The sequence below is a fragment of the Natrix helvetica genome, assembly GCF_964273705.1.
Source record: "Natrix helvetica genome assembly, chromosome: 3".
Taxonomy (NCBI): domain Eukaryota; kingdom Metazoa; phylum Chordata; class Lepidosauria; order Squamata; family Natricidae; genus Natrix; species Natrix helvetica.
The window spans coordinates 76,437,401-76,465,339 of NC_138549.1; the positions used below are offsets into that span (position 1 = coordinate 76,437,401).

At 38.9% G+C, this 27,939-nt stretch overlaps 1 protein-coding gene across 4 annotated transcripts in view; it reads right to left on the bottom strand.

The window, feature by feature from the left end:
* Window positions 1-27,939, bottom strand: part of DENND1B (DENN domain containing 1B) — a 212,086-nt gene that overhangs the window by 148,459 nt on the left and 35,688 nt on the right. For 2 of the 4 annotated variants that reach the window (XM_081946401.1, XM_081946400.1), the window contains exon 3: window positions 7,274-7,317. The exons of the other annotated variants lie outside the window; for them this stretch is intronic. In XM_081946401.1, the coding sequence (XP_081802527.1) occupies window positions 7,274-7,317 (44 nt within the window). The remainder of the gene's footprint in view (window positions 1-7,273; window positions 7,318-27,939) is intronic. 4 annotated transcript variants of the gene reach the window in all.

A 27,939-nucleotide genomic window follows, 5' to 3' on the forward strand; every position in this document is an offset into this window, starting at 1 on the left:
TACATACATACACATATCAGTGGTGGGATATCACTGGTGTGCCCCGGTACAGATGTACTGGTGCCTGCTGGAAGCACCAGGTACCATTCCGGTACAGTGCTCCGGTGGGCCCACCCATCTTCCCACCCTCACCTGTATTTGAGCTGATTGGGGCTTTCGCACATGTGCACGGAGCGTACAGTGCCTCTGCAATGCTCCACCGAGCAGTTGGAGTGTCACGGACCGTCGCGGGCAGTTAAGTATGCATGCACATGGTGGACCCCCAGCCCCGTTGCAGCATACTGGTTGCAAAGGGATCCAGAACCCACCACTGGTACATATGCTGATAAAGTTTGGTCTAGTGGTCAAGACATCAGGCTAGAAACCAGGAAACTGTGAGTTCTAGTCCTCCCATTACCAGCTGGATGACTTTGGTCAAGTCCATCCCACTTTACAAGATTCTTGTTGTGGAGGAAATAGGAGGTTAGGAGCATTAGATATCTTTGTCATCTTTAGTTATTTATAAAAATATTAAAGGCAGGATGAAAATAAATAAACAAATAACCTTATAAAGTTACATATTTGTACTATTATTGTAAATCTATCATTGTACATAGCTATGCACTGCAATCAGTATTTTTTTTATTAATTAGCCTACTCCAGAGCAAAGTTTTAAGTTTTCTTACAACGTTGTAAGGGGGAAAATATAAAAAAAAAGCTTTCTAGATGTATTAACTGAAAACTAGACCAGAAAAAAATAGTTGTAGGACTCCACTGAATACATAGAGAGCTGCTGCAGAAACAGTATCCAAACAATGAGCGCACACCTGACTTGAAGTTGTTATATGCAGCTATTTCACTACATCCTATGGTTGGCAAACACAGCAAGACTCAAAACCACCTTCTGTGAGTCATACTGGTATAGAATCTAATTAGTAGGGCTTAGGGTGCCTATAGTAAGAAAAATGAATAATTTATCCAATAACACCATCATATCTTTACATGAAAATAGGAGAACAGAGACAGAAGGGAATCTCACACCTTTTCCTCCAGCTTGAAGATATACAAATGCATGCATTTTGCAGGGCTTTAGAAACACCATATGGAAGTTGTGAATACTAAAGTAAGTGTGGATTGAGCAGTGGAATGAAATACTAGATCTTATGAATTTTCAGCCTGCTCCCAACTTATATAAGCATTACAAGGCAAATAGCAGCTATTAGCTATTGTTTTAAAATGTGTGAAACACAACAGAAAACAGAAAAGGCACCATGAAAATCAGATACCAATGCAAGTTCCAAGAATAGCATTTAATATATCACAATTTTTGGGAAAACGGTCAAGAAAAAATGTTGGCATCCTATTTAAATCCTATCGGAAGCAGCCTGAGAGTCCCAGATTACTTGAACAACACAACATTAAAACATAGTATTCAGAAAAATATGAATGAAAGTAAACTAACTGCTTTGAGATCTGCACCTATAAAAAGAACAAATTGAAAAAAGAAAAGAAAAATTTCCAATTTTTACGCAGGATAACAAAAACAATTCCTTCTAGAACGTGCAGAGTACTTCCAATTAAAAATTACACTTGGTTAAAAAAATAAGCATTTTTGTTTTTCACTAAGTAGTGTCAAATATTACAGCTGTACTATAAAAATGAGTAACATATGCATACAGTCTATTAAAATGCACATAATTTATCTAGCTCAAAATGAAAACATATCTAACAAGTAATTCTATTCATCTGGCCCTTTTTCATCCAGCCTTAAGATATACAAATGCATGCCTTTTCACCAGAACATAGCAGCTGGTAATGAAAAGGAAAGCATTCAAATGATCATTTTCACATCATATTCCTTCGTCTTTTCTCCAGTTTCTCCTGTCTTTCTTTGAGCTCCATTCTATTACAAGAGCTGTTTCTTAGATCAATTCATATTTCCATAATCCACACTGCTGTTTCTCCCTCTTCTCCCCAGGGTAGACTACCCCCTACATCCAGGACTGTGGCTTACAACTGTCATTAAGACCTGTAACAATAACAAGATAACAAAAGAGTTTGGTCAAGATGAGGCTTGCCTATACCATATGCTGATCAAATGCAACATTTCAGACCCATGGAAATGCTATAAAACAAAATCATGATCCTAGCAAGACTTTGGACTTGCCACCTGTCCCTCCAAATGCAAGGGAAATTTTTTTTTTTACAATGTCAACTATATACTTGCAGTACATAAAACATTTATGTACAAATGATAATTTGCCTTAACGGTGGAAGGATTCAAACTCTTTAGATACCAAATGGTAGGGAGGCCTTCCTCATGTCTTCAAAATATTTGCTTACAAAAACCTTAACTCTGTGTATAAAACAACTGGAGGAATAATTAGCTGTAAGTTAATAATAAAAACATAATTAATAGTTCACAATTAGAACTGTTATATTTGTATCTTCCTAACATTTTCATAGCGCCATGTACATATTTTAACATATGTTAAGAATAGTTGTCTAATCACACAAAAACTTCAAGGCTCTTGAAATCTGATCATATCACATCAGATGTCTATGATTCCCATCTGGAAAGTTATACCAAAATTATGCATCTTTATAGAATCATTAAGGATAAATTATACAAATAACACAATTTTTGTTTCTCTGAGGTAGTCCTTGTTTCAGTGGTGGGTTGCAGGCAGTATGCCCCGGTACAGACATACTGGAGCCAGCTCGGAGCACCGGATACGGTGCTCCGGAGGGCCCACCCGGGCTCCTTACCAGTGTTTAAAGGCTTCTGCGCTTCTGTGCAAACGCATGGCGCATACAGCGCCTGCGTAACGCTCCTCGGAGCAGCTAGAGCATCACAGAGCATCACGGAGGCACTAAAACAAATGTGCATGCATCCATACGGACGCCGCACTGCACACATCCATGAGGACGCCGCTGGCCCCGTTCCAACCATACTGGTTCGAATGGGATTTGAAACCCACCATTGCCTTGTTTCCATTTAAGTACAGTCCAGTTGAGAAAAGAAAGAAAAAAAACAGCAAAGAAGAAAATGGGCTTATTTTTCACTTTTTTTGTTCTCTGTTAACTACATTTTCTTTGACCTAAGTGTCCTTTGAATTATGGATTATAAAGATGAATAGTTTCTGAATAGTTTTAGAAACCCTAGTTTAGGTTTTATTGCAGTTAATCAGAAACAGGAATAAAATATCCGCTAAGAGAAAAGTGAGAGCCAATGGGAGAACTGAAACTTTGAACCATAACTGAACAGCTATTGCCTAGCTCTGATTATGTATCATGCCTTTCAATTAATAAAGTATTCATATTTCACATTTTTATCACAAGAAACCTAACCAACTGCCAATTTTCAGGAAGTATCCATGCTTATTCTGTTGCTTAATGCCAAAGTTCAAGAGCAAGTAGCCATCCATAATAAGTATATTACTGAACACTAGTTCTGCATGGTTATTCCATATTGAGATAAGCAAATGATAAGATCAAGTGGTATATGTTCTTCCTTAATGCATTTGCTGGATTCAATATGGACTTTCCTCCTCAAACCCTTATTACTATATGTTTATTGAAGAAATTTTTATCTTGTCATTCCAAGAGCCTTTGTTCCTATTTAGAAGTTTGGTTTCGTTTTCTTTTTTTATGCAGAGACAATATAAAGAATATTACCCCTGGAAAAGCAAACCAGATCCCTTAATACAGCATGTTCACAAAGATAAGGTTGTTCCTAGCACAGAAATCTTCTCAGTGCTTCTCAGTGCTTCTCCAAAGAGCTGGAGTTGTTATTTCTCCACCAGCCAAAATAGAATCGCTGTTCTACACTATCCATATGTAAAGTCAAGATATTGCAATGCAGTTTGGAGATGCTCCATCAAAATAACATCTGGATGACAATGACCACTACAAATACCTGGGCATCCTTCAAGCTGACATTATGCACATTGAAATCAAGAAGAGAGTTAGAAGAGAATATATATCTATGCCAAATATGACATCTTTATTTTATTGGACTTTGAAAACTAGGATGGAAGGAAAGCAGAGTGGGCTTATGGTGTCATCAAAAGACTCTGTGCTCTGCATTTTAGTAGCTGGACTAATAGAAATGAGAGCAGCAGAAGATTACAGGAATATGGGAAAATCATATATGCTTTCTTTTCATATTGAAGAACTTCCTTTTTAGAAACAGAACTCTTGGGCCACATCCTGAAGCAAGGCAGACTAAAAGGTTATTTTGCAGGAATCAAAGGACAAACAAGAAAAAAATAATATTTATAAATCAGAAAGAAGAAGGGACATGAATGGCTGGCAAAGGAGAAATGAATACTGTAGATTTATGTGTGTTGTGGAATATCATATTGTAATGATTTGCCAGGGAGAGGGGGATACATCAGTGCTTACGTATCTTCAGTTAGTTACATAGTATATTAAAACAGAAGCTATAAAATAGGGACTGACAATGGGTACCTTCTCAACTAAACCTAATTCAAATAATGGTGATCCCAGACTCAATTGCTCTTCCTTCACTTGGCAAATTCCTTCCAGGAAGTAGTAAGCAATGGCAAGTAGTAAAATGGCTGCCCAAAATTCTGCTTTGAAGTTTCTTAACGTTTTATGTGCATCTGAAAACCATGGAAGAGCAAATAGGGCTTTAGTGAATAATGATCCAACATACTTCTCTGTATAGTTCCTTGCCAACTCACAGTGAAGGACGAAGAAAGAAAATAAAGAAGTTAACATGAACTTTAAGCTTTTAATCTAACTATTCGGGGGGGGGGGGTGTCTTCAACTTCAGGGCCAAAAGAACAAAGCTTTGAAAACCAAACTGCTTCTATAGCGGAATATTGGAAGGTACTTTAATCATGATTTTGATCTTAGGGGTGATATTTTGATCTAAAATATGACAGATTATTTTATAAATATTTGAAGGAAACAAAAAATGGGAGAAGCCATATTATATTAATTTCAGATGGTGATTATCACAGGAATAAAGCAAAGTTAATCATAATCATTAAAATCGAAAAAAATACAGGATATGCAGTAAATAAATATAAATAAATATTAGTTTGCTTTATGGAAATCAAGAATCTACAAAAGGGCTACTGGTATCCAACAATCCAAGAGTCAGGATGAAAATATTTTTAAATTTATTACAGAAATACTGCCACTTTCAAGAAAATTGAAAGGAAGCATGTATAATTAGGAAAAAATAGTTGCACCTTTTAAACTATTTTTATACTTTAATAAACTATAAGGTGCATTTATATAATATGACAGTTTTCTCATATTATATGCACCATATATGTTCAGCTATAAGGCCCCTTCATCCTTCATGTTCTCTTTGTGCTAAAAATCTATATCCACTTTTCTTCATCACTCAGTTGATTGGTTATGTGGTAGACAGCAGAAGGCCACACATCTACCTTGATCAGAACGATGGGGGAGGGATTAATCTTTTTTACTCCTTCTCCCAAGCAACTCTATGAAAAAAAATCTCTTTTTCTGTTTTCAAGAACTGTATCTATAGGCTTCAAAGGAAAATCTACCTACGTTCTTAATTAACACAGTAAAAGAAATAAAATATTAATTGCAAGTATAATACATTTGTTATACATGTAAGCCCAGTGTATGAATATATATGAACTGCAATATCCCTTTGAGATTAAACCATAATTAAGATAGTAAGGCTAAAAGTAACAAACTTTGCTCTCAGTCAAAGATAAATTAATTTCATTCTGCAAATGAAGTTTCTGTCTGCTGAAACAGAGTTCAACTTCTATTATTCTGTGAAAAATTGTCAAAAAACCAACAATCCCAGAATTAAAATTAAATTAAAATTTCTGTGCTTTTATGAACATTTGCTGTTGTTAATAACAATCAGTGTTGTTGATTTTAATGGAGCTCACATTTGCATAACTATGCTAGGTACAAGAGCAGTTAGTTCTTATATAAATTCCAATATTAAAAACAGAATTAAAACTGTTGTTTATATATACCTTATTTTTCACCAAGTATCTGGCTTTCTTCAAAGCAAAACTGAAAAATATACTTGCACTAATGAAATTATGGTTTACTTTTTTTAAGAAGTCAAATGTATTAAGTACAAATTTGTACCCAGGCTCTCATTGTTGCTAAAAATAATAATGTATATCAAAAATGATATATAAACAAAAAAGGAGAGGCCAATGTAAAATCAAAATTTTAATTTCTATTATCTATTAAATTCAACACTTACATAAATTGAACTGAATTGAATCAGGTTACAGATTATTGCCTGTGTATTTAATAACTGGCCTCCTGTCAAACTAAGAATTATAGTTTGTAAATTTTGAAGGGACTCTGAAACTATGTGTCCTCAGAACTTGGATTGTACACCTCTGATAAATATTTTAACCTCTGATAAATATTTTATGCACTGAATATTACAGATTTCTGTGAAAAAGGCATTCAAAACCATTAATATTTAGCTCTACCTGTTTGGCCTTAGGTGTAAGACAGGGGTGTCAAACTTGCGTTATCACATTGTCATCATGTGACGTATCTTGACTTTTTTCCCCTTTGCTAAAACAGGGGTGGGTGTGGCCAGTGCGTGATGCATCTGGGCCACGGGCTGAAAGTTTAACATCCCTGGTGTAAGCTAACTGACACTGTGGCGTATGTATAGGACAGCGTTTCTCAGCCCTGAGAGTTTGAAGATATGTGGACTTCAACTCCCAGAATTCCCCAGCCACTATGGCTCACTGGGGAATTCTGGATGTTGAAGTCTACACATCTTCAGGTTCTCAACGTTGAGAAACACTGATGTATGACATTTCTACCACCAATGGGTTGAGCTATCATGAAACATTCATAACTGAGCTGATTTATCTGTATTGTGTGAATAAATATGTCTAAAATCACCACCTGAGCTTATTGATAAAGTTATGTACCTGGTGACAATTTTAATGTTTTTATATCAATCATAATTACACTAATGTAGTCCACAGGAAGGTTATTAATAATAGTAGGAAAAACAATTCCATCAGAGATACATCCACACATACCTCCATGGCGTTAAATTAATAATGCCATGAAAGTAACTAATATCATGTGTAATGTTTCAAGCAGCAAACAGATTCTAATAATACAATCAGCTGGTGAAAATTCTCTTACTGCTATTCCCACCATCTGTCTTTCTCCAGCTCAGTAGAAAAGCTGGTACAGAGACAGAAATGATGTTGATATTATTATTGTTGTTATTACATTTACTACTCTGTCATTTTAAAAGGATCAATCTCACATGTCTAACCTGGTCTCCAAAGTCCTCCGGGAACTTCCACAAAACCACAGGATCTGTAAATAATTGACAGGCAGCATTAATCAGAGGCAAAGAAGCAGCATCTTATAGTAGAGTACATTAATATTAAAGAGGACCAATGTTGCTTTAGGCTCACAGAGAGATACTGTAAAAAATGTGTCTAAGAAGAAAATCCTAAAGTATTCAAAATATGTTATAAAACATCATATTATCATTATATTTGCATATTTGTTAACAGATCAAATATGATCTATTCTATGCTTATTTTATTGAATGCTTTTTAACTGTACAATTTTTTAGTGTTATTTAAATCATTAATTCCTAATGCCATAACTACTACTTTATTCTCTTAAATAACCATCTGGATTATTTTTCCCCCGTGTTCTAGTTTTTGCAACATTTGGGATTTTCAGAGTATAAGATTGAAGAAAAGAAACAAACATATCAATAGTTGCATCATGGCACTGATTCATGCATGCATATATTTGCTTTTGTTCCTTCTTCTACCACTGAAACTGTCTGTAAGTATATTTAAATGCTGCATCCATAACCATACAATTTTTTAGACTGCATGTGTTGCATGGATGCTTGGATTCTGGCTCATATTTTACTAGTAATTTATAAATTATGCCTAACCAATGTTCAGTATTACACATTATAAGATTTTCAAAGTGAGATACACCTCTCAGCATTCCCCCTTCAGGATTTCTTTTATTCCTGCATTGCTTCATTGTATGTCAAGATACTGCAACCAATTAAATGTTGAGGAGCACTATGTGGTAAGAGGCATTATTATATGACATTGTAGCGTACAAAGAAATTGTGATTGTACCTTATTCATTTTTATACATTTACTACTACATCCTGTCATTTTTATATGCATCTGAAACGTAAGTATATTCAATTAGATATAAAAGACAGCTAGACTCTTTAGATTATAGCAGTCCCCATAATAATTGTAACTACAAACTTACAATACACGTAACTTTTAATAAATATTTAGTAAGAAAGTTATTTCATTATAAATTAGGTGGGAAGAAAAATATTACATTATTGCATTCCATACTATTTGAAGGAACAGAAAGGCCACATAATTTTTCAAGTATTACAAGCATGTTACCTATTCATGCCAGAGCATATTTGTTATATAAGCTATTACTTGAATAGATAAGCAACAATGAGAATTTCAATGGAAAACGATATTTAATTTTTTCTCTTATTATACTTAAGAGAAAATTGATATAGGATGTTCCACTGTTGGTATCGTATTCCAGTTCTGATTGTTAAAATGAACAATTCATTCTTACTGAACATTACAGAACTATTATTATTTTATTTATTATTATTTTATTTAATTTCTTAGTCGCCCCCTCTCCCCCCAGGGACTCGGGGCGACGTACAATAGCAACAATCACAACAATATAATATGGAGGAGGTAGAAAATAAATAAATAAATTACAGTACTTTGAGACAATTAAAACCCCAATGACAGATAAAATTTAAAAATTAAAATTAACAATTAAAAATGCCCAAGAGGTGGAGAAGCTCTAAATTTAAGCCAGGCCGGCTAGTTGGAACAGGCGGGTCTTCAGTTTCATACGGAAGGAGCGGAGATCAGTTGTTGTCCTAATGTCTGGGGGGAGGTCATTCCAAAGGGTAGGGCCCATCACAGAGAAGGCCCTACTCCTGGGCGCCGCCCTCTGACACTCTCTGGAGGACGGCACCCAGAGAAGTCCCTCTCTGTGCGAGCGAATAGGTCGCAGGGATGTGTGGGGCAGGACGCGATCCCGCAGGTAACTAGGCCCTGTGCCATGGAGCACTTTAAAGATGGTGACTAACACCTTGAAGCGCACCCGGTAGGCCACAGGAAGCCAGTGCAGCTCGCGCAGGAGAGGTGTTATATGGGAGAACCTCGTTCTCCCCATAATTACCCGCGCGGCTGCATTCTGGACCAACTGCAGTCTCCGGGCGCACCTCAAGGGGAGCCCCATGTAGAGAGCATTGCAGTAGTCCAGGCGAGACGTCACCAGCGCGTGAGTGACTGTGCGCAGGGCCTCCCGGTCCAAAAGGGGTCGCAATTGGCGCACCAGGCGAACCTGGTGGAACGCCCCCCTCACCACGGCTGCCACATGGTCATCCATAGCCAGCCGGGCATCTAGGAGGACGCCCAAATTGCGCGCCCGTTCCACCGGGGCTAATTGCTCGTCCCCGATGGCCAGAGATGGGATGTACTGGTTGAACCGGGAAGCCGGGAGCCACAGCCACTCTGTCCTGGAGGGGTTGAGCTTGAGCCTGTTGTCCCCCAACTACACATTTCTTTAAAGTATGTTGGGGAGGAATTACATTGTGGCCTTCCCTGTCAGCTTCCCCATTGACTTTCCTTGTAGGAAACTGAAAGGGAAGTTTGCAAATGGCAACTATATGATCAGAGGATACTGCAACTATCCTAAGTGCAAGCTTGTTGCTAGGTTCCTAATCATGTGGCTGTAGGGGCACTGCAACAGCCAGAAATTCAAGGATCAGTCATAAATATCTTTCACTTAGCATCACAGAAACTTCAAACGATCATTGAACAAGTAGTTGATGAATGAGGACTACTTGTAAATTGAAATTATATCTATCCTCATGAAAAGTTAACCCTGTTGGAAGTGTGGCCTAATCCCCAAAACTCTAAGAAATGACTAAAAGATCACACCTAATGTCTGCAATCCCTTTCACCAGATATTCTTCTATCATAATTAATTATGTATGGTAGTGTTTCATACCCATCTTCCAGAATAAATTTTTAATAGACAAATGATTTATGTTCCTTAAGAACTATGTACATTTTATTCAAAAATAACAGGACTCCACGTATTTATAAAAAACAAAAGACAATTTAAATTATTTTTATTGGATGAATTTATTTTGTGTTGGTAATATTTCTGTTTTTCTTGACTTACTTCTGGTAGTTATAATCTACCACTGGTAGATATCAAAGCATCAAGAATTATGGATTTTCTCATAGATGGTAGCTGACAAAATTATGCAACACTGGCAGGAGAAATCTAAATCTAATTTGCAACAAGATATTTTTATAAGCACTGTCAACGCTTGAATTACTTTTTTTTTCCAAATAAGAGGACCAAAAAACTTTCAGAGTGTATAAGGGTATATTTTTTAAAAATATATAGCAATTTTATATTTGATTTTTTTTCTCTTTATTTTAAAGATTAATTTTGAAGTTAAGAAATTTTCATATTTTTTTCTTTTGTTGAATAGAATATATGGAAACCAGTTTTACATAAACTGAACCATTAAGGACCCTCTTCATGCAGGACTCAAATATACAACACATGGCGTATAACCAGACCATCCAGTAATAGATGCACTCTGAAAAAGACTATCAAAAATTATAGCATATTGGCACCAGTTGAAAAAAATGTTCCTCTCATCTACATCTCGTCTGTTATTCTCACATAAGAAAGAAAATGGATTGAAATCTCTGAGAATATTATCATATCTATCCTAATCCCTTTTGAAGACACAGAAATGGCTTTTCTGTTATTGTAATATATATGATATGCTTACCTTCCATATTTAAACTTACATATATAAACTACTTAAATCTAGATATAAATTACTTTATATTTTATATTTATCATCTTAAATACCAATGTCGAGCAGGAGACAAAGGATACAAAATTGTGTGCGGTTTATTTAAAAAAGAGGTTTCAACAGTAACCAGTGAAAGAGGAAAATTCATTGTTCAAATATATTATTATAAATCAATTTAAGAGACATTTAAAAAAAATTATTAGAAAACCTATCCCAAAAACATTACAAATCCAGTATTATCTAAATTTGCTTTCCCTATCAAATATTTAAATCTTACTTAATTGATCATCCAAAATATCGTATTTTATACTGCTTGAGGTTGAAATACTAAAATTATGCCCTACTACAATAATGTAAATGTGAATTAAAACAAATATATACAAAAATGTATATATGCCTATCTTAATTTAGAAAAGCAAGTGTCTATTAATAATGATGGAATGCATCTGGAAAGCTGGTTCTGCTACTTCCTCATTTATTTTTATGCAATGTCGTCTCCTCTCTCATTCCTAGAATTGATGCTGCCTTGGAATGCAGGGGAGTTTAGACTCAAACTCACAAAGCACCCAACCTTGATAGTTGACTTCATTGTCTTTGTAATACATATTACAAACACATATGAAACATGTATACAATAATTAGGGAAAGTAGAAGAACAGGTAGACTTTCTGTCAAATATTTTACATAGTGTAAGACATTAAGTCCCTCCAAACAGCATACAAGTAGTCCTCAATTTATGACCGGAATTTCTGTCATTAAGTGATACAGTTGTACACTGGGACGGCATCATTTTAGCAACAGCAATCTCTGAGATCTCAGCTGCCACTGTTAACTGAACCCATAATCATCGGGTGTGGAAATTCATTGCCCTGTTTCGCACATCTAAAGTTGGAAAGAAGTTAAGCAGTAAGTGACTGACAGGAAAGTGGCTGCTGTTAAGTGGGGGAGGGAACAAGAGGCTGCATGGTGATGTGGGGGAGAGTTGGGGATGGTGGGTGAAAGATGCTGTGCAGGTCAGGGACGGTATGCAACAAGCATAGTGTGAGAGGTGATCTATGGGTCATGAAGGGTTAGAGCAGTGATGGCTAACCTTTTTCACGTCGTGTGCCAAAAGCAGGGGAAAGCGGGGGGTCATGCGTATGCATGCCTTCCCCCTGTGCATGTGCATCAACCCCACATTCCCGTGCATGCATACATGACCCCCCTTCCTCTCCCCCACTTTTGGTGCATGATGGCACGATGGGCCTGTTTTTCGCCCTTCCCAGGCTCTAGAGGCTTTCTAGGAGCATGGGGAGGGTGAAAATGGCCTCTCTCCCCCCCCGCAGACCCTCCGGAGGCTGGAAATGGCCTGTTTTCTGACTTCCAGGTTGCCCATAGGGCCGTTTTTCTCCCTCCAGAAGGTGAAAAATGGCCCAACATGCAAACCGGAAGTTTGCTGGAGCAGACAGGGAAACACCTTGTGTGCCCTAAGAAATGGCTCCGTGTGTCACCTGGTTCGTCATCACAGGGTTAGAGGTTGTGTGAAAGATAGTATAGTAGAGGCATGGCACAGGTCAGGTAGAGGCAGAGAAGTATCCAAGTGGTTTGACATAGATTGGGGAATCATTTGCACAAAATAATCTTACAAGTAGCATAGAAAGCATAGAAACTGTCTTCGGACAAGAAACGGAGATGAGCACCATGCTCGAGTGGGACATGACTGACAGAGAAATCTTTACCTTTACATATAATTTGCACTGTTTTTTATTTTGTACAATAGCATCTTATACCAACAGCATTTTGTATGTAAGAACAGGATGGCTAGCTATTGTGCTTATTTCATAATCAGAAAATGTATAGGTAGTTCTCAAGTTCCGTTCATTCATTCAGCAAACATTCAAAGTTACGAAGGTAATGAGAAAAAAAATCCTCAAAGTCCTGGCTCTAGCAGTGCTCCTGTGATCAAATAATAAAAATGCATACCCACCTACATTTATAAGCACTACCTGCCATCACCCCATCACCATCACCTCCAACTTTCCCTCATTATGTTCTTCATTTGGGAAGAGGCAGGAATCCCAGAGAAGCAGGCTGGCAGGAGAGAGCTATGAACGGGTGCTAAAAAATACATGGCTTGAGTTGACATGGGGCTTGCTGTGGCACTGAGCCATGTGTATAGTTGGCGCTTGAGGCTGGCCATCTTGGGGCCTCCCACAGCCAGTGCTTGAGGTAGCACTCTGGTTAATGCTGGGCCTACAGTAGAAACCTGGGGCCAGACTGAGACTGTTGAAGGCCACCACCACCACCAAGGAATATCACTTCAAGCTCCCTGTTTTGGGAAGCGCCACGTTATCTAGCGCCCACCTACAGGACCTGCCTTACAGCCCATGGCTCTCATTTGCTGGTCTCAATTAATGATCTGCACTGTCCTGGGGTTACGATGGCAACTGGGACTGCTAGGATTTCAGTTATTAAGAAAAATGGTCACATGACATTGTGCTTTATGACATTGCTTAGTAACATAACTTCTAGTCCCAGTTGCCATTGCAACCAAAGGATTATTTTCTAGTTTCAAGGAAGACAAAAGAAGAGGATAGTATTAATCATATACTGTACATTAAGAAGAATTAATTATTCTAGCTTTGAACATTCCTGCCCTTCAAATTAAAATGTTCTTGCCATTTCATGTATTTCATATGAAAGGTACATATTAGAGGCTTTGAGTATTAGTATCAGACATATCCAAGATTAGGAGGGAATCTTAGAATCCTATCTCTAAATAGATAAAAGCTTTAAGAACTTGAATAGATGCTAGCACAGGAAAGTAAGAGAAAGCAAGCAATATTTGCCAAGCAGCCATCATAATCAAAAGAAAGTACAGTTCAAAACATAGCAGCTTAATAAAAAGGATCATCATTTCGAAGAAAAATATTTGCTGTCTGACATTTAAAATGAATCAGATTAAAGACAATATGTAAATATCCATATTAGTTCTGTAGATTCTTGATAGCATACTTTCATGCAAATCACTAAGAAAAGGCATTTTTGTATAAAGAACAAACCAATTTTTTATTCTTACAACTTAATATGAAGCCTATTAAAAGAATTATCTGGCCAAAAAAAGTATACATATATGTTCATGTATTCTTACTAGAGTGAAAAAAGTTAATTATTCCAAATACATTGTTCAAGAAATAGAGAACCTCATTTTAAAAAAAAAGATAACTATCCTGTTTGGGGGGAAAAGTTTATCTCTTAATTAAATGATTTCTGTTACGGTAGACTTCTACCTATAATCATTTGTTCCGCTACCGGTAGTGTGATTATGAACTGGGTTTTTGGCAACCTGTTTGCATTTACAACCTGTTGCTAAGCTCGACACAATCATATGATCGCCATTTACAGCCTTCCCTGCTGGCTTGCCCAGAAAGCCAATGGGGAAGCTGGCAAGGAAGGTCATATGTCATTGTGGTAAGTTTCTCCCATCCATGCACCTCCTACAGCCTCTCTGCATTTGGACTGTGCCTTTCATGCATCCATTCATGACCGTAATTCCTCGCACCATCCCCAACTCATACAGAGCTTCTCACATAGTCCCTTGCAACATTCCCAACTCACACAGCCTCCCATCTCAAATTTAACCCACACAGCATCTTTCACACACTATACTTTCCCTGAGCTATATGGCACATCTTATGTACCCCCTCACAGCCTTTCTAAGCAGCATCTTTTATACATTTCCTCACACATCACCTCGCTCTATGCTTATACTTTTAAAACTAGTTTAAAAACTGTTGATGCCAATGGAGTTTTTTTCAAAAAAAATCTGAGAGTAGTTTGGTAGAAATTTTCAAGGGGGTTGATACTAGGACACAAGAATTTACCCTTCTCCCAGTAACATTTTAAAAAATATCACTGAAATCACTTAATATAGGTTTCCATTTGTTCTTAAATGTGTGTACAGTCAAGTAAGTTTCCATCCCTACCATAAGCCATGAAATGTTATTCAACTTTTCTAATTTGATTAGAAATGCTAACTTCTGAAATATTGCTACCATGTACCTTTTTTGCTGTTGACAAAAAAAAATCTGAGCTATCATTTTTCCACCTTGTACTGTAAATCTCTTTTGCCCAAAGTTGTATTAGAGCATTTCCACGGATAGAAAGCCATTTTCAGCTCCCTGGGAACATAAAAGAAAAGGCTTTTTCGCTGCAATGCCATTAGTTATGCCATAAAACGAAAACCTTAATCGGGTGAAAGTTCATTGCACAGAAAGCGCAAAGATGAAATTGAACATGCCATGCTTTTAGCCTGGCTACAAAATGAAGGATTAAGAGAAGAGGATCCCCTGCTCATCTACTGAGCTAACAATTGGGCCTCTCAAACATCATTCTTTTCATCATCCCTGCAGGTTACAGGGATGACCTACCTAACCATTTTCCACAAGAAACTGACAACCAAATTTTTCTAGAGGCCATTCGAGTTGTGATGTCTAGGGGACCAGTAATATGTTTGATTGCTCATTGTATTTTTGCATTTTTATATCCTATTTTAATTATATTTGTAAGCTGCCACGAGTTGAACAGATTTTGGAGGACATAAAAACTAATAAATAATGTAATAGCATCAGCAAAAGTGAAACAAGAGTAAATAATATTCACGGTTATGTATACTTTAAAGCACAAAAGTGAAATTTGATTCCTCAAAGCAAGATCATGCCTAATACAAGACAAGCAAACAATATTCTCATACCTAATAAGTATCACTATAAAATATTATATCATAATATATTGATTTATGAGCATTCTCATCAGTTTTATAAAAAGAAATGAACTGTGGCAAATATTCTTTAACTATTGATTATCGGGTATTCTGTTTCAAAAACTATTTCTACATTACAAAAAAAAAGTAAAAATGTTGATCCTGCAGCTTTCACATGAGTTTGTTTTGAAAAGAGTGAATTAGGCTCATTTAGAACTTTCTCTGAAAAGGTGTTTCACAGGACAAATGCTATGAGAGATAAAAGGTGCAATCTTGGCTACAATAAAACACAATGAAATCAATGGGAACTGCATGAGTCCCATACTCTCACACATCTTGTCATCCTAATATACCTATATAGATACCCTACATTGTCTACAAGTGCCTTCCCATATGCAACACATTGTGGTGGGTCATCCTACTTGTTGAAGATGAATAGGATAAAACAAAAGGTTAATAGAAAGGAAAAGAGACTCATACAAACTCACTTGTGATTATTTACTTAATCCATCTATACACTCTTTATTGTACTCTGGTACTTAACCCAAAGAGAATGGGTTCGCAACAGAAAATGCCAGAGAGGTTTGTTGGCATCACCTTGGACATGGAAGCAAGATCATTCTTCTATCCCAACCATCTATCCCAAAAGATGCCATGGCCATGCAACTGGACTGAATATCTTCATTGGTGGACCAGTCTTCATTTGGGGTTAAAATACTACTTTGTTAAATAGTACGAACATAACTACTTATCTCCTCTATTTAATTATATTTCAATCATCTTGACTGCTCTCCTATTAATATTCTGAAGCTACGCTTCTATAATTAAAATAATCAAGCAGGAGATGGTAGGGTCTGTTGTTGAAGAAAAAATCCACCAAATAAACCGAAGAAACTCTCCTTCTCTATGATGCTCAATGGAAGCTCAACTGATGCTCAATGCAATACCAGGTATTTATACTGATGTTCTATGATGCTCTATGTGCTCCTCTATGATGCCCTATGATGCTCAATTCAATTCCAGGTATATTATCATGCACACAACATTACTTGCCCCACATATTCCTTCTGTGAATATTGATGGACTGCACTGATTAAGGACAGAACTCACCAAATTTTGTCATTCACTCAGTAAGTTAAGGATTCTAAACCCCAATGAAAAATAATGTGCTAGAATTAATGTTTGAAGTTTCTTCCAGATGTTCATGAGACTGATTAGCTATAAAGTTTGCTCAAGGGTAAAGATTATAGTCTTATTTTTTTTCTCAATAGTGATTTAGAAAAAAGCTTTCTCATGTATAATCTAAGGCATTATGTCAATGCATATATGCATTTTTCATATTATTTCTCATTTGACTTATGTGACATAAAGTTCACACACACACACCCGTTGCAATTCTAAAGTGCTTGTTTCAAAATTGTGTTGCATTGATATTTGTGAGGTGGGGAGGAAAGAAAAAGATATTGTCTTTCAAATTGCTTCAGTGCTTTAAACACCTCAATGCTGGGAAGTCAAATCCCCTTATTTGACAAATAATTACTGTTTAAGGAGCTGAACATTCACACAAAAAAGCAAGAATCTACATAGCACAGCACCCAGAAACCTCCCTTCCAATACAGGACAGGAAATAATGGCGGCTGAAGGTACATATGACAGAACCCTAACTTTAAACTCCAGGACAAGGTTTGAAAAGCATAAAAATGAACATGAACCTAAGACAGGAAATAATCAGAATGGACTTTTGCAGAATCATATATCTTTTAAAATCTTACACAGGTAGTCCTTGCTTAATGACTGATTGCAAAGTGACTGTTCAACCTTCCAAGAGCTACTTTGGACCTGTTTTCAAAGATCCAATGCCAACACATATATACCCCTGGTCACATGATCGCACCTTGGATACTTGGCAACCGGCTCGCATTTATGGCCTTTTGCAGTATTCCAGAGTCATGTTACCATGATTTTCAGCAATTCTTTTATATATATTTTTGGCTGGATTCCAGTGTTTACTTCTGGTTTCTGGCCAAAAAAAGTGCATAGGTGAAAACTGGTTCAATTAACAACTGTGTCATTCACTTAACTACCACATTGACCTTAATTCCTGGCTCTATTATGGTCATAAGTCAAAAACTACCTGCAAGTTTTTTACAATGGCAAATCAATAGCACATAAAGTTCTCCTGGGTTGAATGGTTGCAAACCCACTCCTCAAAAATCTGTTGAAAATTGTATTTATATGTGGAATTCTAATGCACATTTTATCAATTACCTAAAAGTTTTGAAACTAAAACAGTTCTGAAACTGAAATGCTAAATATATATATATTGTATTGTTGTTGTAATATTGTTGCTAAAATAAGTATCTTAATTTTTCTTTGCTGACTTTTTTTACACAAAAATCCTTTCTAAAAGATATTTTTCAATAATGACTATTTTATTTCATTTTTTGTATGAAGAAAATGGAAACCTTCTGTTTCTTAAACCAGGTAATGCCAGGGACACACAGTAGAACTTAGCTGACATTAAAACCCAAATCTGATCCGATAGATCAATTCCCATTCTGGGAGTATCCAGGATAGCATAATTCAAACCATTCTGATTGTGACATTACCAACTGTATCAGATTTTATTTTGCAGCCTTGTGATCCCACTAGGAATTTAACCTGAGAATCTAGGGTTTCTTACTTGTACAAAGAAGTATTTAAAGGCTCTACTGGTTTAAATAGAAAATCACAATCAAAATAAGAGAATCACAATAATATTTAAAATAATCTCCACTGATTCTTACTTATGTGTTTCAAATATATATTTTACTTCAAATATACTAGTCTACTGTTAAGCTTTTATTTTTTGCATTCTATTTACGTTTAATATTATTTTACAGTTCAAATATATCAGGCCAGGGGACAGATTAAAGACATTTTAGTAATCAATAACTGAAAACCTGATTTTTGATTTTCATTTTCCATTTTACACCATTCTATTTCAATAGCCAAAGAGAGGGAAATACACTCATCAGTCACCTGATGGAGTAATTCAAAACTTAACAAAACAGGGCTAATGGGTGAGAATTGAACTGAAAACACCTTGACAAAGAAAGCAATTTCTTTTCTTCACACTCCTCTGAAGCTGTGGGTCGAACCATCAACAGTGAGGGGCCATCTGTCCCAAGGGCCTTCCATGTGAGCACAAGGGGGGGGGGGATTAAATGCTGTTCCACATACATTTAAGTATTGATTTATCTATGACAGGCAACATAGCTGAAAATCTATGTTTTGACGTGCTTCTCATACCAGTCTTTAAAGGCAGCACTAAACTTCTGATAAGCAAAGAAAACAGGTTAACAGGGTTGTTGCAGAAAAAATAATCAGTGCTACTCCAACTGCTAAAGAAAGATCTTTTAAAGGAAATATGCTATTAGGCTAAGTTGTAGGCCTTCTCCCTTGCGGTTCTGATCAACATGCACATTAATTTTGATCCATTGCTCTTACTGTGATGTTGGCTCCTTATAAGGAACTGTGGGCAATCATCCAATTTTTATTTCTGTTTTCAGAATTTTTAAAAATGATATATTATGAACATTTTATATTTCCCAGAGCTTTCAGATTGTGGAGGTATATAAATGTCAAATGTATAAATATCCACATTTCCCAATTCAAGTAACCCAACATACAATCTATGCTATTAGTTAAAGTCCTGAAGTTGTGAGAAGGCAGAGTGGCTGACGGAGGTGAATGTCAGGAAAGTAGCACATGTCACACATCTCATATTTACTGTTTTCAATGGTTCAAACTTATAGTTATGATTCTCAATGGTTTTAGTAAAGTTGAAAAGACCACCTAATATCTTAACATTAATTTCTGCAGTATCTAAAACAAAATAACATAATGCCCAAATCATCTGAATTGTAATTGTAATATGACAGACTAGAAATACATCTGTGTGAAAAAGTCCTGCACACTTTCAGTTTTAAGCTGTATTTACATGTTTAATCAACTTTTCACTCATAGAAACCATGCAAAATTAGCACTTTGATGAAAATTTGTGTACTCGGATTGAGATGCATAATTTTTATTAATATAACCAAAGTCTTTTTAAGATTTTGAGTGAGTTTATGTGCTAAAACAAACACAACTTGAATTTTCGAGAATGTTAGGATCCAAAGTAGCAATCAGCAGCGAGCTTTGGCTGACCAATCAAAATCACAGAGGCTAAATCTATGACCCAATCAATGTTGTCATACTCTCTAACTATAAATAGGCATGAAAAGCATCGAGAAATTTAATTTAGCTCTGGCTGCGGGCAAGGATGAAGGCGTTTGCTTTCACCAGTACTGAGCAGCGGCATTGCATCATTGTGCTTCATGAAGAGGGTTATTCCTGTACAGAAATAGCCAAGAGTGAAATGCCATCGCACCACAGTGAGCAGAGTGGTTGAAAAATACCAAATAACTGGTTCAGTTGATGACAGGTTCCGCTCTGGAAGACCAAGTAAGTTGACAAAACAGCAAGATTGGGCTCTGCAACGCATTTTGATGGCTGACAAAAAGCTCACCTCACCTCAGATTACAAGAATTTGGGGTGAAACATGTGATGTAAAAGTGTGCACAAGCACATTGTGTCGCAGACTACTTGCCAGAAGGGTCAAAGGCTGCAGGGCTCGAAGTAAACCTTTGCTCACAGATGCTCACCGCTCTCGTCGACATGTGTGGGCCAAGAAGTATGCCAAGTGGACCAATGAACAGTGGACCAAGGTCATCTTCAGTAACGAGAGCAATTTCTACTTGACTGGGAATCAGTGCAATAAGTATGTCAGAAGATATCCAGCTGAAGAATTTAGGCCATACTGCCTGAATCTATCTGTTAAGCATCCATTGCACATGATGATCTGGGGCTGTAATGCTGCTTCTGGTATTGGTCAGATACAAATCGTGCAGGGAATCATGAATTCCAAGCAGTATGTTGAAGTCCTGGGAAAGACCATGATTCCTTCAGCTCAACAACTTGTAGGGGAGGACTTTTACTTCCAGGATGACAACACTCCTTGTCATCGAGCCAAGTCCATCCAGCAGTGGATGAAGTAGCATGGTGTTTGACTCCTGGACTGGCCAGCTCAGAGCCCGGATTTGAACCCAATTGAGAACTTGTGGGCCAAGATTGGTTACAAAATAAGCAAGAAGCATCCGAAGAACCAAGCAGGAGCTGATTGAATCCATTATTGCAGTCTGGCACCACATTGTTACCAAAGACCATGTGCAAAGGCTTATACAGTCTATGCCGAAGCGATGCCGCCTGCTGATAAGCAATAAGGGCTGGCCAATTTCATATTAGTAACCATGTTTGGTTACCTAAACAGTCCTTTTCAGGGCCACAAACAATAAAAATGTTAACAAAACACTAGCATCGACCTTAGTAATTGCAACACGTATGCCACTGGGTATGCATCGGTTAATGTGTTTTCAGTGTCATTGTAAGCATGCATTGTAAGCATGCATTGTAAGCATGCAAGAAAATTCACAAACCCCATCCAAACAGCACCATATTGCAAAAAGTTTATGCTTTTCACTTAAAAACCACCAGTATTTATTGAAATATAACAATATTTGCATAGCATGCTACATTAATACTGAGAGCAAAATGCTACCAGAATAAGATGGGTTGACATGGGAGTTGGTTGTGAACAATTTATAGATTAAAACAGTATATGCTAGACTAGCTAATAATCAGTAGATTGCACTGCTGAATCTATCTGTAAGCATGCAAGAAAATTCACAATCCCCATCCAAACAGCACCAAATTGCAAAAGGCTTATGCTTTTCACTTAAAAACCATCAGTGTTTATTTAAATATAACAATATTTGCATAGCAGTTAGCATAAAATATCATAAAACCAATGGCCTATCCAAAAAATTTCATAAACCGTAAACCATAAACCGCAAAGTGTGCAGGACTTTTTCACACAGCTCTATTTATTTAATCCTTGATTAATGCGTAATAGCAAGAATACAGTTAATTTTAATTAAAAGCAAATCAAAACAAATTTTGTTCGAATACCATTCATATTTTAGGGTAAATCCAATTTATTTTTTGGTTTAAAAAATACTGCCTAAAAGGTTGAAAGAATTAGCAAGTCAGGAAAAAAAAAGAATTAGGACATATGAATCATGAGTCACTGAGAATCGTGACAGAACGTAGCACTGTATAAATTCCATAACTAAGTTCATATTCATCTACTTTTATTTCAGATAAAATAAATATTCATTCAAACTCAAACAGAACACAGAAATATTACGCATGCAATGAGAAAGGGCTCAAATCATTTACTAAAAAAATAGTTCATATTTGAGATTCTAAGATTAAATAAATTACACAACAGCATATATTTTTATAAAATATATGCTAAAATATGGTATTTTAGATATAAATGTAGCATATATTTTTGTAAATATATGTTATGTTTAAGAAATATATGCTACATTTCCCTCTGAAGATTGTGGGTTCCTATTAAAAATTATAGATGAAGACAAAAAAATAAGCTACACAATTCATCTAGCCAACAACTTCAAAAATAACTTTCATATACAGTATTTTTAATTTGTATATACTTAAGAAGAAAAAGAGTAATGATTAGCTTAGGCCAGTAAATCTGACTATGTGGCTATCTGTCTATTAAGTGACACTCAGTTCCATCATATATAATTGGATTGGAACTAAGTTCCAAAGTACTTTTAATGCCAAAACAAAATAAGAGAGAAAAATGTCCTAATTTCTTTAGCATTACAATTGAGAACAGCTCTCCCCTGGTGTTGTACAATAACAATGACCACCCAAAGATCTCTGTGTTAAATAAGGACAATCTTCCCACTGTCTGCCAAATAAATTATTTGAAAGACTTTCATAACATAGTTTGTTAACTAAAAAGAGCCCAAGGAGTAATACCATTTTCTACCAATGGGGGAAAAAAATCCTAGGAATAAATGTAGTTAGCCTGATTAGTTAATTAGCACAAAGCACAAAAATCCATAGAAACACAAAGGGATGTTGGTATTACTTCAGGAGGAAAACTGGTGTAAAACCAAAATAATTAATAATTATGCTTGAACTAAAGACCAAGGAACAAAGTTTACTCTGCTCTTCCTTACACTAAAAGAGGAAGAGAAGGAATATTCACAAGTCACAAGAAATTCAAAGTCAATAGAAATCATGCCTCTCATGAGAACTCACATAACCACCCTGACAATCATTTCCTTGACCCGTTTTCAGTAAACAATACCCAAAGTACTTGGGGAGGATTTTCCCTGGCCTTGTTCATCCCACTCTTTGCTGATCTCTTATTTTATGGTCAAAGGTTAAACTCCTGACCTCTCACCCCTAAGGCAAGTTCTTCTCCCCTCTTGCATAAAAAGTTTTTCACACTGTGCAGCATTTAGATTAGTCCCTTTCCTTTGGAACAAAAGCCATGTCTTTGTACTTCTGGTTTGGGCAGGGAATCTGTACATCAGAGGATGCTGCTTCTACTTAACATTCACAATAACTATATTGTGAGGCCCCAGTAAAGCCTCATCTCTCAGTGTCTAGACTTTCATCCAACCAACCAGAAAAAGAAAATCCTATCAGTCACTCAACTGAAAATTAACTAAGGTATCCTGTTGTGAACCTGATGAAGATGTTATTTGAACATACGGAAAAACTTTTCATTGTTTAAGCAGAAAGATAGGGGAAAACTTTAATAGATACAGGCCTTAAACAATAATGGCACTAATTTTTTAAAGGCTCAATACACGGATTTTATCAGTATGCAAGTACCTGCATTGGTGTTCTTTTAAAAAGTACTCACTATAAAATTTAAACTATATGTCATGGGAAAAATGTTTTTCTCTAACTAAATCTTAAAGGAAGACACCTTTAAAAAATCTTAAAGCTTTTAAGAGTCAAAACAATGATTAAAATCTTTAAAAACTGGAATGGGATACACTCCACTATTGCATTATCAAAAATGACCATTGGCTTACCTGAATGGTTGTTATCTAGGGGCTGCGGGAGTGTCCAAGCATGGGTTAACTTCAGCTTGCTGCCCAAGGACTGAGTTTAAATCTTTAGTGTAGCCACGCCTCCAGCTCCCTTTGAAGGTCAGTTTGAAAAATGATGGTGTGGAGTCCAGAAAGATGTCATAAGAAGGTGAACTATGTCGCCAGGAGAGGTGACTCGGCTCCGCCAGATTACCCCAGGGTGGGGTTGGATACTCCCGCAGCGCCTAGAGAATGACAAGTGGCGTAAGGTGATGGAACGAAGTGGTTCGAATGGAGCAGAGGTCAATGTCTGCAGAACAACTGCCAGGTCCCAAGTCGGGTACCGGTGGACCGTCAGGGGACGTAAGCTGGTAGCTCCCTTCAGGAAGCTGTGAACCCTGAGGTGTCTGCTGAGTGGTGTAGAGTCGTCCCTGGACAAAATGGTGGCCAAAGCAGGCGGGAAGGCGTAAAGGAGATCTGGAGGCCAGTGGCATTGAAGGGCGTCTGCCCCTTCCGCTCCGGGGCTTTGGAATCCTGAAAAGAACCGGGGGAGCTGTGTGTTCAACGGACTGGCAAACAGATCTATTGCTGGAAGGCCGAATCTCTCAGACAGTTGGTGAAAAAGAGATGGATGAAGTCGCCATTCCGAGTTGCTGATCATCGATTTGCTCAGCCAGTCTGCAGTTATGTTCTCCTCCCCCGAGATGTGATCCGCCTTCAGTGACCCGAGGTGGCATTCGGCCCAATGCCCGAGGGTCTCTGCCACCTTCAATCGAGTGCCGCCCTGATGGTTTATGTACGCCTTGGTGGCAATGTTGTCCATCAGTATTAGTATGCATGTGCCCTCGACATGCTGGTGGAAGTGGCGAAGCGCCAGCCTGGCCGCCCTGAGCTCCAGCCAATTTATATTGTTGGTGAGCTCCGCTGGCAACCATCTGCCCTGTGCCATGGGAGTCCGAAAATGGGTGCCCCAACCATACAGGCTAGCATCCGTCGTTATGACCAGGCACTCTGGATCCTTGAAGAGGGAGCCCCTCTGCAGAGCTGATGACTGCCACCACCTAAGGGATGTGATGACTCTCAGAGGAACGTTCACAATCCTCTTGGAATTGCTGGCCTTGCAACGTTGAATCAGAAGCAAGAACCACTGGAGCTCCCATGCATGCATTCGAGCCCAGGGAACTACCACAATGCACGAGACCAGTTTCCCCAGGAGCTGGGACAGAGTCACGATGGAGGCTGACCTTGATGTCCTGATGCATAGTGCAAGGGAGGTTATGCTGTCCGCTCGTTGCTGCCTGAAGAAGACTTTGAAAATGTTGGAGTCGATCACCGTACCCAGATTATGAATTCTGGAGGTTGGAGTCAGGTGACTTTTCTCCCGGTTGACGGAAAAGTCGGGCCGATCGAGGGTGCAAATGGTGAGATTGAGGTCCCGATGGGCTTGTGGGATGGATGACGACAGTAGGAGAATGTCGTCCAGGTAGCAGATGAGTCGTACAGGTCGGGATTGGAAATTCGCTGCGACTGCGGCCAGGAGCTTTGTGAATGTCCTTAGGGCCAATGAGAGGCAGAAGGAAGGGCTCTGTACTGATAATGATGGTCTGCAAACTGGAACCTCAAGAACTGACGATGCGCTGGGTGAAGGGTGCAGGTACGCCTCCTTTAAGTCGATCGATGTCATGTGATAGCCTTGCCTGATACAACTCAAGATGGTCTGGAGCGATTGCATCTTGAAGCACCTGTACGCTAAGTGGATGTTGAGCTTCTTGAGATCCAGTATTGCTCTCACACACACACCCGATGCTTTGGGGACCAGGAAGAGGATCGAGTAAAACCCCCTGCCTTCCTGACCCGGGGGTACCTGTTTAATGGCCGCTATTTCCAGCAAATGTCTGATCTCCACCTGCATCAGCTGGCATTTGAGAGGCAATTTGAGAATGGGACAGCGGATGAAGGTCCGCGGGGGCATCAAAAGGAACTCTAGGATCAGACCGTACCGAACCATGTTCCGAACCCAAGCATCCATCGTTGTCTCCTCCCATTAGTTGGCATACAACTCTAGATGACCCCCGATGGGAGGGGGCTAGTGATGGTCACTTAGTCCACCAAAAGGAGCATTTGGAATGCCTCCCTCGGAAGGCCCTGCGGTTCCCCTGCTGCCTATTCTTGTCCCTGAATGAGGACCTCTCATGGAAGCGGTCCTGCGACTGGGTGTAAGGCCTAGTGTATCTCCCAGAGGTAGAAGGGGCATCTGCATTACAAAAGGGCTGCCTATGAAAAAATGGCTGCCCTTTCTGGTCCGGCTTTTTGGTAACAGCCGGCAAGACCTTGTGTTTATCCTTGGACTCAATTTAAAAAGAGTCTAAGGCCTCCCAAAAAAACTTGCCTCCCTTGAATGGAACGGAAACAAGCCTCCACTTTGCCTTCATGTCCGCCTGCCAGTGACAAAGCCGCAGCAGGCGACGCGAGGTCACATTGGAGGTAAGGGCTATAGCTGAGAATTTGATGGCATTAAGCGAAGCATCAGCCGAGTACTCGACCACTGCAATTATTTTGTTGACTTCTTGGTGCGACCTAACGTCACCAGGTGGGAGATTGGACAGCAATTTGCGCAGCCAAAATAGGGCCGCCCTATCAAAGTAGGAAGAGGAGGAGGAAGCCTTCATGGCCACACTGTGGCCATATGAGTCTTGTGACAGGCTTTCTCCGCCCTCTTATCCTCAGCTTTGAATCCTTCCAGCAGGTCAGCTGGGAGGACCAAATTCGAGGTTAGGGCCACTATGGGGTCATCAACCTGGGGAAGCTTCAGGAGATCCTCCACGCTAGCTTCCATAGAATAAAGCTTCTTGTCCACCCCACTGGGATTAGCCATGGAGCCCGTCTGGGGCCATTGACGTTGCATAAGGTCCAGGAATAACTGTGGAGCAGGGACCAACTCCTGAGGGGTGGTTTCCTTCACAGTCCTGCCCCTAGATCCTGAGACCCAGCGGTTGTCTTATTACCCTGTTTGGCAGAATTCTTATCAGATTGCGCGGGAAGCCCCATCTGAATGGAGGAGGCCCTAGCCTTAGTGAGAATGGGCCGAAACACAGAGGGCTTGAATAACCCGAGAAGGCGGGCACATCGTGGGTTGGGTTCTCGTCCTCCAACAAATCTGGGCATCCTGACCGCCCTCCTCTGCATCAGATGCTTCGCTGACGGCCGAGGAGGCAGGAGGGGAGACCCTACCCTCTTGCTGTGGGGGCCAACAACCCTCGCTTTGGCTTTGATTCAGCCTGGGATAGGGAAGGAAAAGCCCAATTGCTGGATGCCATCAGCAATCCCCAGACAGATAGCCCTTGCAACCACCTCCTTCATGGCTGAGGTCAGCTCAGGAGTGGAATCTTGTTTCCGGGGCAAATCCCTGGCTACAGGCTCAGGAAGGGGAATTTCCCAAGCCTCCTCCATGTATTCCTCCTCTAGAGATGAGGCTAAGGACCTGGGAGATGCCCTAGAGGGGTTAGGAGGGAACCCAAAATCGCCCTCCTCCCCTACAAATGGAGATTCTTCTGGTGGAAGATTCAAGGAGGGAGAATTAGCAGGAACCTCAGCAGGCAAAGGGAGATCCTTTTCAAGCCCTTGGTTGCTTTGAGCCTTCTGAAATTGTTTTTCCAGGGCTCTCTGACGCCTCTCAGCTAGCCTCTCTTCTGTCTTGGACACCTTCCTTGCTTTGGGCTGTTTGCCTTTAGTGGGACATGCTGCACTAATACCCTTGGCCACAGGATTGGGCCTGCTGCGCTTACTGATGGTAAGCCCTTCTTGCTCTGTAACCTTCTCCACACTTTTGCTGGTCATGGTGGAACTTCCAGCCCCCAAACCTCGTTATCCAGAGAAGGTTGCTTGGAAAAATGGAGTCCCAAGTTGTGATGAAATCCTGAGACAATGGCTCCAGGTGAGGCAGCACAAAATGGCTCCAAGAGGAAGCTCTTAGGGTGCTCGCAGATCCGCGCTAGTAATATCAGGACAGGGAATGTCCAGGAAAGCCAAAGTCCCTGTAGCTGCCAATCAAGTCTTCAGGGGAGGGGGAGGCCTGCCTGGAGACACCAGAGCAAAGCCACTTGACCAACACCCCTCCCAGCAGTGATCTGCTAAGTGACCAGGTTGCAGCACAGGAAAGGAGGAAAAAAAACAGTTTGGATTTAAAGGGTGCAGTTTTTTTCTCTTCCAAAATGGCCACCGCAAGTTTGGAGCAACACCAGGCTGCCATCGGTGATCCAGAGTGCTCAGTAGAGGGGTCTTCTGACAGCTCACAGGGGCACCTGATTTCCCTA